Raw genomic sequence first — 14228 nt, forward strand, 5'->3', positions numbered from 1 at the left:
AGGTACAGAAATTAGGCACTTAGAATAGAAAGGAAATAGATTTTAAAAAAAAAATCAATCATGTGTCTGTACAATTTTAAACAACTTTTTTCTTTAAATCATGTCTTACTCTGGTTGAGGTTAAACTACATCTGATTCATCACCTCGGCCTGTGAAATCTGCCAACTTTGGCATACCTTTAATTACATATTCATGTTCAGAGACACACAGGCAATAGAAACAGCTGTAAAATCCACTGTCTTAAACTTTGTTTTGGAAGAAAAAAAACAACAGAACGAGAGTGCACTGCTATGAAGTGAAGGGATCACATCTTCAAAAAAGTAAATAAAATATGCATCCTCTCTGTGCTCATTACAGATTTATGACTCTTGTTAAAAGAAAAGGTGGCGGCTGCCTTCTTACATGTCTGACTTTCAAATTCAGACGACACTGCTGTCAAGTGTTGTGCTCCACATTCTGTCCAATGAGAGACCGGGAGGGCTGAGAGTGTGCTATCTTCAACGTCTTATTCGGTGAGAGTCTCGAAGAGACTTACTTTGGGTGGATGAGAGCACAGAAGAACTCCTCACCTACAGTGCAAGGAGCGCTCGTCGTAATCCTTTGATGCATAGTTCATCAATCAAAAAGTTCAGTTGGTTCAGCCACTTGTGTGTACGCGATTCAGAACAATAACATTTGCGGGACTAGACATTGTTGCATTAGGCATAATGAGCATTGGGATTTGCTTGAGCAATATGAGATAGTTTTACTGTTCTTGTAGCAACTTTAAAGGAAAAGCACTCACAGGCACATTCAAATCACCCCACCAACCACAACACACACATGCACACACACTATACTACACACTCCGGGCACTAAAAGTCATTAGAAAATTAGTTTGTTAGGTGCTTATTATCAGTGACTCAGGGGTCATAAGGTGTGAAAACAATCATTATTTTTGAGATGAATGTAATTAGTGCTTTTAAAAACAAGTCTATGTTTTGGTTTGAAAAAAGTATTGTAAGCGACTCTGTGAGGAGATTTTATTCCCCTATGGCCCCCATTACTGCAAAGATTTTATTTTAAAAAAGGAAACAAATACACTCAATTGACTCCCCATGTCACTCTTTATTACTCCAGAGCCAGAAGTCCCACCATAGAAAAGACACTTAACATACCATCACACCTCGGTCTTGCGGTGTAACAGGTCTACAGTGCTACAGGGAAGTCACACAAAAAGATAGGAGCAGCCTTCCATGCTGGAGCTCTCTTTGCTTCCCCATCACCCTAAAGAGCAGGCACAGGCAGAGCCCTTGCGGTGGGTTTGGGTTGGGGTGCCGAACGTGCAGCGGGTGGGTGTTAATTGAGACGTGGACAGGGGACAAGTACTGTACACAAACCCCGACAGGACGGCAGACAGAGGCCGCTGGACAGACGATGAGCTAAAGAGGAAACCGGAAGACAGCGACATACACCATTGGGAGTCAGTGCCAGAGCCACACACATGTCCACTTACCACCATCGCTCGTATCCACTCAAAGTGCCAGGAAGCCAACATATCCTCGAGGATATGGTATTTATCAGGGGTGTCCTCCCAGGGGTCTGGTTTAGGGTCCTTGTGGATAGATTACAGTGAAATGTTCTCTTTACAACCCACAGAAATTAAAGTAAAAGGGTTAGAAAATGTGGATGTCTTACAGTTGAGGTCTTACACATTTTTCTCACCAAATGCTCTGCAGAGACTAACACTTAAGCACTGCTCTGGAAACAGCTTTCGCCTTGCAGTGCTGAGAAGATTTTATTTTCAGTACTCACCTTTTTTGTGCTTCAAAATAACTGCATCTGACAGTTAATGAAAAGTGGATTGACTTAACAGCCATTTCAGGCTTATTTTTCCTGGGTTCATTAGACTCTGACAAAGCCACATCCAGAGGAGCATGCATGTCCCTCATCTCTATAAAGATTGTGACGATTATACTATAACCTATATGAATATTGTCCAAAAGAACAAAAAAACAGAACCATACTTGGGGGGTGGGGGGGGGGGACTGAGGAGAGAATGGCAGAAAACAGAGAATGAAGAAAGAGAGAAAGCAAAAGACAAAGCAAGAGATGTGTATCTGGGGAGAACAGAGATAGTGAGAGATGATCCACCTGATGTATGTGTGTGACAAAGAGGAAAAACAAACAAACAATGCAGTGTATTTTGCATAGAGAGACAATACCCATCCATGCCTCTTTCACCCTCCTTTTTGTTTTCATTCCTCCCTCTATTAGCCAAACATGATTAAAATGCAGTTCCTACCAGCGTCTCTGCTGAACAACGGGGGGAAAAAAAGACACTGAGATGGGAAGAAAAATGAAGCGGAAAAGTCAAAAGCATCTTTTACAGCGTGACACTTTTCATCCTTCACAGGCGCTGAGAAGAAAAGAACAGAGACATTCAAACTTTTTTCTCTTCCCTGCTCCCCTGCTCTGTCTCTCTCTCCCATTCTCCTCAGCAGCTGAAACCCCCCGATACCTGAGGACAACCCCACAGCATCACAAGCTCAATAGCCTCCCCAGAACAGCATTTCAGTCACACTGTTTTTTTTTCCAGAGCATTGATATAATTCCCAATGCTCTCTTTAGTCCAATTACATTATGCCATGTCACTATCTGAGCAATCGGCGCAGCGCCGTGACTGGGACTGAGAGAGGAGTGCTGAGGCTGGGGAAGGTGCTGCAGAACTCCATATGCAATCTGGAGATAAGTTTGAAAACTTGCACTGTTTTTAACCAGATTCATACTGAGATGAAGTGTGTGCTTTGTTTAACTTTACATTGAGCAGAGAGCCTGGGTACCTGCTTAACGGTACACAGAGGAGACAAAAACTGAGACAGTCATGAGGAGAGAAAGACCATAGTCAGATAGATGCAAACAGATATACTACGACTTAAAATCAGTAGTGGAAAATGGCTGAAAGGCCTGTAGGATCTGCAAAAGTGTGCTAATACTCGGCTTTCATTGGGAGTTACTTAATAGCCAGAGAACCATTGATAAACACAAGCATGGGCAGCACTTTGTGTGTATGTGTACGTGCATACATGTATGTGCATGAGTCATGCCTACAGGGAAAGCAGCAGAGGGTGAAATGGCTGTCTCAGCACTATAGATGGAAAGGATAAAGAGATACTGTGATGCAGGAAGATGGTTGTGTGGCAGGAGAGAAGACGAAACACAGGATCACCAGCAAAATGCTCAATCTCAAATCTACAATAGAGTCACCAGTAAGACCTTTAAAATACAAAACTGATATCTGTGTCATGCAAGATTTACATGCTGTACATTACAGAAAATCCCAAATTCTATGAAGATAATGAGCTGCTACCTCAATCGATCAATGATAATACTGAGAAAGAGCCAGTAGGTTTAAACCCCAAAGTGGATGCCTTGAAGAATTGGGTCCATAAAAGACGACTAAAAATTCACATTTTCAGGTCAGTGTGCTCACGCTAAGGCATAATGTCTGCTCTATATTTACTATCAGGAGAAAAGCAGCGAGGAACGAGAGAGGAAAAAGATTTTTTTCAGGTACATGTGGTGCGTCTGTGTGTGAGCGAGATATTGACAGATAGACATAGAGGGAGAAAGAGAGAGGGAGTGCACCGAGCAGTAAGCCCGTGAGCAGGACATGATTGCAGTGTGTATCTTATCTGTGTCAGGTCCTCCTGAGGCTAGTGGAGCCTAGCTGAGCGGAGCACAAGCGCTTCAGTGACCAGTCAACCGTGTGAGGGTAATCTCCTCACTCCTTCAGTCTGTCTCTCTCTCATTCACTCTCTCTCTCCATTTTCCAGTAAGCCCCCCTCTGGGAGGCAGCTGAGCAGCGCACACACACGTGAGACGCTCACACAAATACACAAACATATTTATACACACACATGCACACACACAAACACTCGCAGCAATTTGCAGCCTAAAGGTGATTGTCTCATGCCAGCTCCGGACAGCGAGCCCACAGGTGAGAAGAGACATCACAGGCTGCATTATACGGTGAAGCCGCTGCTGCCAGCAGCCTGTAAATATAGGATTGAGTAGTGCGTTTTTACTATCTCACACTGCTTAAGTTTTAAGCTGAATTTAAAGCTCCTGAGAAGGTCTGTAAAGGATGCATTTTTAAAAACAAAAATATATTTTCCACGCTATTTTAGGGACAGAATTTAGTGCAGATATTTTTGTCATAGCAGAAAGTCGCAGGTGTAACTGATGACATTAAAATTAATATCACTACTTTGCACTTTAATCAGGTCCAGGGTCGATGATTTCAACTCAACCTGTGTTCAGTATTTCTTGTCATGAAAACTTACTCTTAGATTAAAGCAAAGAGTACGAATAATAGTAATATGTGAATACATTGCATGCAAGATGCTCGTTGAAAAGGGTTCTACATAGAGCTATGGCATTTCTTTAGAACTAATCTATGAAAGCCCTTCATACAATAAAAACTCCTTCAATGAGCCATTAATTCTTTCAGATGGAATATGTGCATGTCATTTCTATGTGTATGACTAAAATAACTTTGTGTCTTATATTTATGTCCTGGATCAATAAAGGGAAACAGTACATCTGCACTTGGCACCGTGCTTAAAATTAGTTTTCGCGAAAATAGAGGTTAAAAACTGGGGCGCTCTACTGCTGCCATATTATGTGTAGATGTGTGTGCATGCATGTGTGCAGATAATACAAATCAAGCAACATTCCATGCTGAAGAGTCAGACGCACACAACACAGTGTGTGAAGGAAAGGAGGAGGAAAAAACTGTTCATGTCTAACATTCTTTCACCCTTCATGTGCCTGCCTGCTTGGCTTTAACAACTCAGCCGTCCCCATCAATTAGTCTAGATGCTGGACTTTCATTGAGATTAAGTGACTAATATCAAGTGCTTGCTCACAAGAAAGACACTTTTCACGTCTGCCCAACAATCTGTTAAGTCAAAACACATGTGGTGATCCAAGGCAAAAAGCCTGCAAGGGGTCCCTACTGCAATGAAAAACAGGTGCTCTACTTTTGGCCATGTAATACCCCATTTAGCCTCTGGAGCAAAGGTTATCCATTAATAGCTGCCCTTGTGGTGCACTGGAAGGCTATGCACATGGCCGGAGTAGAACATCTGGGTACGGAGTGTACATACTTGCCAACATATGCTTCCAAGTTCAATTTAAAATGAGGGCTCTTGGCACATTTATTAATCTTTTATTTCCTCTCTTCTCTCTCGGCTCTCTCTCTTCTTCCCACTCTCCCCTATAGCCTGTGCCATAAAAGAGGCCTCCTTTGACCCGTCCTTCATACTTACTCATACGATCTGAAGCTGTAGCTCATATCCAATGTAAAGACTTCATATCCAATGAAAAAGACAAATTTGCTAAGCCTTGAAACTCCATTTGGTTCTGCCACTTAACCAGGTTGGAGGGAGAGCAAAAGGAAGAGAGTGAGTATGTGTCAGAATGAAAGAAAAAAAAGGCAAGGTAGGGGGACGACTGAGGAAAGGGTAGAAGGAGAATGGGAGGGGAGCGAGATGTAGGCGAAGAAAAAAGAAAAATGCCCCCCTTTCAACTTCCCTACAGCTCAAATGAATTGCTAACAGTTGAGAGGAGCAATAGATCAAAATGTATGAAGCCAGAGTTGGTAAATTGTAGGCCTTTGTGGCAGCTGTGCTATCCAGCATCCCAGCCCTGGTGTGAACAGAGAGCAAGGCCTTCTTATTTGAATAATCAGTTTGGCACCAATCTGACAGAGGCCGCACAAGCTGCTTCTGCCACCTCATTTCAATATGAAAGTCCAAAATGTATTTCATATAATCTGCAGCTTTTCAAATGCCTGTATTTTATCTGTTTCCATGAGAGGAGGTAGGAAATGCAATGAAGGAGGACAGATGTAAAGAAGGGGTATAAAAAAAAAAAAACGGTTCAAGGTGCCTGGTGCATATCTTCAGTGCAGTACCCCGCTGTACATTTCAGCCTTGGAACTTCACAGCCATGAAACTTTGCTCTGCATCACTGTGGGAGAGGATGTAATGCTCACATATCTTTGTGCGCTCATATCCAACTGGTTGCCTGGCTGACTGATTGCTTGACTGGGCTGGCTTGCTATTGGATGACTATTTGACCATCTGTACAATAAATGTGTTTTTTGTTGCAAGCGAACACTACTAATCTTTATAAATGGAGAAGCTGTGGTGATGGTTGTTGTGTTGTAAAAGTAAATTCAGCAACAACGTCCTCAAGCACAATTAGATGTCAACATCAAACTGACTGGCCCATCCAAACAGTCAGTTTTCCTCCCAAAAGATACGAAACCAGACCGTACAAAGCACCGCATCTCAGCATACTAACATGTAGTGCACTGTAGTGTGGCTGTAAGGCATCGACTATCAGCCTCAAAGTCAATTTCAGTTTCCCAGATTGTCCAAGGTTTTCACAGTAAAAGATTTGGATTTCACTCAAGGTATAATGCTGTCCTTGTTTCACACTGCTGAGACTCATCAGACTGGAGTATCAAACAGAAAATGCTTTCATTTCCAACTGACCACAAAACCAAGACAACACAGTGGGTGGATAAAGAGCTGTACAATTTCAATACCGTCCAAGTGGAACATGACAAGGAACTGTAATCGTATCCATGGGCATTTGCTTCAGTAGCTGTTCCTACAGTGTAAACGAGCGGAGGCAGTAAAGCAGCCACCCTGTTGTTACCTGATAGTGTCTGGACAAAGCCCAATGCTGTTTTACTGGGACATAAAGGAGCAGTGAATGGACCTAAATAGCTAACTAAGCACTTTATAATGGGGCGCATGTTCTCAGGAAGAAGTAAATGTTAGCGGCGCAAATTCAACATCGTGTTGTATGTACAGAAATATAAGGCAGCGCACCAAACTATTCAAAGCCCAAACCAAAGGAACCACAAGGAGGAAGGTGAGGAATGTGCTTGTATATGCAGACAGAGAAAACTTTTGAAAGGTTAAAAGGTTGTACAATCTGTAAACATGTGTTTGCGCCTCAGGCAGTGAGAATAACTGAACGGGGGAGGAGATGGGAGGGGAAGATGGAGTCATTTCGTTAGTCTGTTGTGTTTCCGGTCTGTGAAGCAGTGTCAACCCCTCCTGAGGCAGTGGTGTATGTGTGTGTGTCTGAGTGCATCCCTGACACAAGACATAATTACCTTGTCATCTTTGTCCAAAATCCTCATCTTCATCCTCCCAGCAGGTCCTCCACGGCTTGCTGACAGTTGCAAACGGGAGGAAAGAGAAGAAAGAGAAATAAAAATGTTAATGTAGCAACTACAGTGCAGATAAACATTAGATACACAGGGTTAACATCATCAGAACAGCCAAAGAGGCATATTAAAGCTGATTGGTTATGCTTATGTCTGGCAAGAGTTTGTTAATGAGTATGGAAAGCATGAAGATAGCACAACTATTGGATTTGTGAGTGCTAATATGTCATAAGCTTCAGAATGGTTCTGAATTAGATTTAATTTTAGAAACATTCTGTTGTTCAAATATGTTGACACGTCTGGAAATGTAAGCAAATGCTCTGGCTTTGAATTTCAACGGGCTGAGGATTAAAGTCATTCATCCACTCAAATCGCATTGCACAAAAGCATTCAAATCTGATAGCATTCAGAAGGACAAGACAGCGGAGCTACTTTTCTTCTGCTTCTGCTCGATCTCGTCTGAACCTCCTTAACCTTTGCACTTGTGTCTCACCTCTACCTCCAATTCTACTCATTCACCTTCGTATCGTCTTCACATGCTCTCACACGACGATGCTCCACGAGAGAAGACAGAGGAAAGCCTGAAGCCACAGAGGCAAGTCACAAAGAACACCAACTATTTGCTTCAGTGGTCCAAACAGATGAAACTGAAGCTGGTTGTAACTCCGAAGCCCAAGACACCCTGAGACATACTGTACAACACGAAGAAAAATGACATACTGTACAACAAGGAACAAGTACAAAGCACACAAGGAGACAATACTGCACAACACAGCGTACAATATTTTAAATTTAGTAATATAGCTTTTAAATACACATTAAAAGACAGATATAAGAAAATGGCGCTATAGAAAACGCAGTCCTTCACATCCAGACCTCCGTCGGTATTTGAAAGCAAGCCAATAAACATATGTAACAGCATAAAAGGAAAACCCTGAGCCAACAAGAGCAGTTCAGCTACGTCTGATTAGTGTTCAGTGATATGATACTTGAGTGAATTTGTCATGGTGTACCTCTAATTTGTCACACTTGACAGATTTTTGCGCTGGTACTTTTGTACTTTTATCCTTGTAACTTTATGAGAGGTGTGTGTTCTTTGTTTTGGTTCCTGACATGATGTTAGCACTCGGCATAAATGAATGACTTAATTTGTCACGTTTCCTCTAAGTTGTCACACTTGACGGGTGTTTTTTTCTGCTACTTTTTGTGCTTTTATCTTTGTAACTTTCACAGAGGTCTGTGGTCCATTGTTTTCTGACATGGTGTTGGGGGTGTGGCACATACTGCATCCACACCGTTTACCACAGCAGAGCACACCTGCAGTTCACTTAAATGAATACATTTGACATACAGTAGAGCAGGTATTAGTTGCTGGTATCATTTTTTCCTTGGCATCGTCATCTCAAATAATAACAACATAAACCCTGACCGCTCTGACAGATCGTTGCTTTGTTTAAGGTGATGCCTCCTCCCATCAGCAAATGTTTCCCCTCCATTTAAAACATAATGCTTTTCCCATGACACTTGCCAGCTTGTGGCACTGCTGTAGGAAAAGCAGCACATCCCCAGACTATGGCACCTCCCACACTTAGATTTATTATCCAATAGATTTGAAACCATGTTCAACCACTTACGAAATGGCAATTTCATAAGTGACTACAACTATTTCAAATATTATTATTTTGTATTAGTATTGTTATACACTCAATATTTATTGAGTCTTGAGGACACAGCTGTGTTGAAACATATGTCTGCTTGCAAAATTAAAGACTAATGTGCTCCAGTTTCCCTTTACTTTGCTGTCCTCAAGCTGAGAAGTACCTGATTCAGCTGGATTTTGCTGGACAATGCTCAGAAAGCACTGTTTAAACCTGAATGAGTCTCTGTAATTCTGAATCACACAGGCTAGTGCAGCATCATATCCACCCTCTCTCTGTCAATCACGCATTATGGCTACAAGGTCATATTGTTGCTCACAATTTACATAAGCAAACACCCATATCATAAGCCTTACAGCTGTCAACCTCAGAATTCATCTGCTCTCATTGTTGCTTTGTGTTACCAGCCCCAGCCCCCTAAAGCCTTCACCCAGCTCTGACATCACCACAACCCCCTTACCACCTTCAGAACAGTACAAACTAGTTTGGAGAAATCCAAAAATCATTACTTAACAAGACAATAGCTTTTGTCCTTTTTGTTTTTCATTGGAATAAGGGGGAAACTATGTGGCGGCTGACATAAGCCTCTTATGTAAATGCAGCTTCCCACACAAACAAAGAGGAGTTCAGAACAGCAGAGTTGAGAGGGTAGAATCAATAGTGCATGCGTGTGTGTTCGTATGTGTGTTCTATCAATAGCTCTGAATCACTAGGGCAAAATGTCGTATATACGTGGAACTCCTCATTTTCACTGTCTGACTTTATAGCAACTGGTTCTTCCCAGTTCACTTCATCACTGTCTAGTCAAATAAGCTTGACTGTTCACATTCGACAATCTCTTTATTGACACAGAATACACTTAGTTCTACACTATACAAACACGACAGAGGGAATTCTTGCGCTCAGCCACGGCAAAAGATGTAGACGTGATACTGTAAAATGAAAGCCTTCTGGCATCTCTAAACAAATGAACTCTAACTGTTTATAAAGACATCATGGTTTCCTCTAAATCCTTTCACCCATGCCAAAATACAAATATAATGGAACCCTCCACACAGAGGCTTTACTAGGGCATGCCTGGCACATGCTCCAAACTTTAAACAAAGGAATGAGCATGAGCTAGCTGGAGAAGCATGACCTAGAGAGACAGAGAGAATGATAGAGTCGTTTGTCTCCCTCTGCTCTCCGCTCTGCTCTCTCCCTTCTATCGCCTCTGGTAACAGAGAGAAGTCATGTTTCCTGCAATGAGACACAGTGTAAAATTAATAAATAAAAGACATGGAACATGTCATCTGCCCTGAAGATTGCCACGGCTAAATGCGCGCACTGAAGCTACTGTCTCAGTAAGGGAGGATATAAATTACCTCGGTGCAGCCGATGAATTCCAAACATCTTTCTTTCCTCCTCTGTATCCCTCTACCTCTCCCTCTATTTGTCTCATTCTTTCCTCTTTCTAAGACCTGTTTGGTGTATGATATCATTTGTCTGCTTATCCCCCCATTATCATGTTGTTTGAATTACTATCATTATAGCACGGCTGCATCAAAGCCTTGTTGTCGGCAGGATCGCGTGGGGCTCACATTGCCTGCAGAGCTGCTCCAGTCAATTCAGTATCTACTGAGGTGAGGATTAACATATTCAGACCTATTCAAATGATACAGGGATGATGCGGGCTACTCTTACAGATTACAATGTGCCCCGTAAATACATACATAGATGATGATAATATAAAACACACACAAAGAATGTAAGTGTGCACAATGACATTGAGAGTTCAAATGGCTCTGAAAGTATGAATGCATCCGTTTGCCCTTATCTTAGACCTAAATAAAAAAATAAGATTTGCTAGAATTATGTTTCTGTTGTATTCACATCCATCACAGGCTCTGGTACTTCATGGCTATACTTCCCATTAAGCCAAAACACTGTCTTTGCTACACAATAAATTTAAGGACACTACATTTAAAACAATAGAGCAGCGACAACAGATCAGAGGTGGTGTAGTATCCCTTTGCTTCAGTGTCTACAATTCATTATTGTATCTTTGCTGACTATTGATTCAGTCTTCTTGGTGATTGATACTTGAAGTACTTAGAATGCTTTTGAATGTCTGGAAGCTTTATGCCAGCACTAATTTACATTCATGCTTACAGGGTCAGATCTTTGTGTAACATTTAGTCTTGTTTTTTGCCAGCTCAGTTGCACAGTGCTTGCAAAAATCTGCGATAAATTGGGGTAAAAAAAAAAAAAAGTCTGGTTAAAAAAAAGAGGATTGTAAGGTAGACAAAAAGTTCAGAAAGTGTTTCGATCTGATGTTTTCTGATGTTTGAGCAAACTCTTACTATACAGACAGACTGACTGTTAAAAGAGATATTAAAATGTTCAGTGATATAGTTTTAAAAAAAAAAACTTTTTCAAGAACAATCTACCAAGTAGAACCCAAAATCCACAGGAAGCCTCTTGCACAACTTCAACAGTGCAACAGCACCCCTAGTGTGTTTTCAAGGACAGAGAGCAAACTCTCAGGGTCACAAGGAATTATGACTGTGATCTTCAGCGGTGAATGTGATCATAAGCCCTTTAACTTAAATCATAGTGTGTAACTGTGTAGTACCTGGAGTACAGTATCTTCAATTTAAAATTGGCCAGTCTTGATTCATGTCCAGTTGTATCCTCCTCAATCCTCCGACTCAAATGAAGTTAACTCTATCTTTGATGTTGGAGGATTAGCCATGTGGCTGTACCTTACAGAATTTATCCCTTACCTGTGACACAAGTGAAAACAGCCCAAACAAGTTTCCAACTCAAAGGGTACAGGCAAGGATAAAAAGGGTAAAGAAATGTGGAAAATGTCTAGAAAACAATTAAAAAAAATAAGACCTTACCAATTACCTAGTCATATAGATTTATAATTCAAAACTATGCTATATGGAGACATGGCAAACAAGAGAATTTAGAAGAAGTCAGGGAAAAAAGTGCTTAGAATGGATGGATTTCATGGAAATAAAACTGAATAGAAACTGTCTGGATCAATGACACTCCATAGAGGGTAAGTAAAATTCCACTACCTGAACTAGTAGCCACATCATTTTCACCCTTCCTCTGAAATGCCTCTCAACTCACCCCTCTGTCTCCCTGGCCGGACTGAGTTCCACTATTTCCCCTCCTCTCACCTTCCCAATGACAGCCGCAGAGGGAATTGACGCCGAGGCAGACATCCTGGTGAACATGAAGATATACTTTTTCCTTCTTTTTTTCTCCCATTCCTCTATCCCTCCCTCCGTCCTCCTGCTGCTTTTCCTCTTTGATACGTGAGGGGGTTTTAACCTCTCCAGCTGCTGAGGTTTGGCCGAGTAGCTGGCTGGGGGATCTCAAGGCCCTATTTGGTATGCACTATCCATGAGTGCATGTGTGTGTGTGTGTGTATGTGTGTGCATATTGCCTACACCACAGTTTCTGCAGACTGGGGGAGAGCTGTGCTTCTGATAAGGCTGAGCCTGGCTGACCCACGCAGGCCCTTCACAAGCTGTCAGAGCCGTGGCCCTCAGAGGGGGGCCCTTCCATCTGCACTGCCCAAGCCAGGGCTCACCCAGCAGGGGGCTAGATAGGGGTGAGGCTGAGGTGCTACCAGAGCTGGGGGCTGGTGGTAGGGGTGAGAAGGGCGGCTCCATTTTCATGAAAGCGGCACCAAATCTGTGGGCATTGGAAAAGATTGAGTTTCGGGATTGTACTGTGGCACTGCTAACTCGCACGCACAATTCATACTGCTTATTTACTGACAAATCAGCGAGTGTGTTTTGTCAGAGATTAGGCAGCTATCCAGATAAAGTCAGTTCTGAAGGCTCCATTGCCATTGTGGAAAGTACGTAAATATAGTGATGTTTGTCCTTCTCAGACAGATAATACTGTTGTCTCTTTTCTGTTCCCCCACATTCAACTGTGCAAAAGAGCTCTAGAGCTGGTAACATACTTGATGTTCAATCTACTGCACACAAACACACACATCCGTAGACTTAAGCTCAAGGTTTAAACTGAAAAACTCACAAACAGCTACAGTGGGTGTACTGTAAAGACAAAACAACAACAATCACTGAGGCAGACACCCTGAACTGCTGACGTTGTTAGCAAAGAGCACAGACAGTTACAAAGGTTCAGTGTGATGAAGGGAGTTAGACAAATGGAAGGGGGGAGGAAGCGAGACAACATGATGAAAAAGGAGGTTGGGAGGATTCTGCAGTGGCATCGCTGATGCTCCCGATGCTCCCGTCCCGCTTCAAACTATGCCCGTTGCCTGTCTTTCTGCCTGCCAGCCTGCCATCCTATCTGCCAGTTTAGCAGAGACAGAGAGGCAGCGAGAGGAGCAGAGATGAGCGCGGTGATGCCGGGACGGCACGGGGGAAATCAGCGGGGCACAGGCGCTCCCAGTTAAAAGTGACATGACCTTTTGATTTTGTCACCTGTCACCAAATGCCATGTCTGACTCCGCACTGAGGAGTGCCTGCCATCCACCGCTGCTTTCCTCTGCCTCCGTCTTTCTGTCGCTCCGTCTCTCTGAATGCCTCTCTGTCTTTTTCTGTCTCTTGCTCCCACTCCATCTCCGTTTCTCATTCTCCTTGTCTTTCCAGAGTTGTGGTTTTATGGGGAAAAAGTGGAGGTGTGACTTTCTGGTGGAGCCGAGGTATAATAGGCAGCACTCGTCTGTTCCTTGGAGCTTTCTTAATATTTACTCTTCTCTACCTGTGTTGTGCATGGCTCTTAATGAGGGCAGATGTCAAGGCAGAGTGTGTTTAGAGATGCAGAAAAGTAGGGGTTTTTTTGAGATGCAAAATCAGGGAGAAAATAGAACAGATAAAAATGGCAATGAAGTCTTGTTCTAGAAATGATACAACGCTCAAATAAAATCAGATAACATTACTGTCTTGGAAATATAGCTGATTCTGTTTACACTAATGAACAATACACTCCTGTCACACTGAGCACTTCACAGTCAAGAAAGATTACTGGAACTACGCAAATTTAAATAAATATAACATGATAACTTTAGCAGAACACCAGAGTCAATTATTTTATATTAATGAACAACTAAATGACAACTCCAACACAAAGATTAAACTCTATATTTGTTTTTATGGAAATGCTATCTTGCTCAGGATGTAAAGTGATTTGAAAGTAGTCAGCTTTCTTGCCACTGGAGGCAAGTCTGTAAGTGTGAAATATCTTCAGGCCATTAAGGTCTTCTCTTCCGTAATGGCTTGGCGGATCCATTGGGTGAATCAATGTAATGGTCTGAAGCATGGGATAAAGAGGATGGTCCTCCAGTGTGACGAGGCCTAATTGCC

At 42.4% G+C, this 14228-nt stretch overlaps 1 protein-coding gene across 1 annotated transcript in view; it reads right to left on the reverse strand.

Annotated features, from left to right (window-relative positions):
* Positions 1–14228, reverse strand: part of mctp1a (multiple C2 domains, transmembrane 1a) — a 155062-nt gene that overhangs the window by 19494 nt on the left and 121340 nt on the right. Inside the window, 3 exon segments of the mRNA XM_022192591.2 lie at positions 7178–7192; positions 7194–7214; positions 7216–7236. Of these exon segments, the coding sequence (XP_022048283.2) occupies positions 7178–7192; positions 7194–7214; positions 7216–7236 (57 nt within the window).

Source organism: Acanthochromis polyacanthus, chromosome 7 (genome assembly GCF_021347895.1).
Source record: "Acanthochromis polyacanthus isolate Apoly-LR-REF ecotype Palm Island chromosome 7, KAUST_Apoly_ChrSc, whole genome shotgun sequence".
Classification (NCBI taxonomy): Eukaryota; Metazoa; Chordata; class Actinopteri; family Pomacentridae; genus Acanthochromis; species Acanthochromis polyacanthus.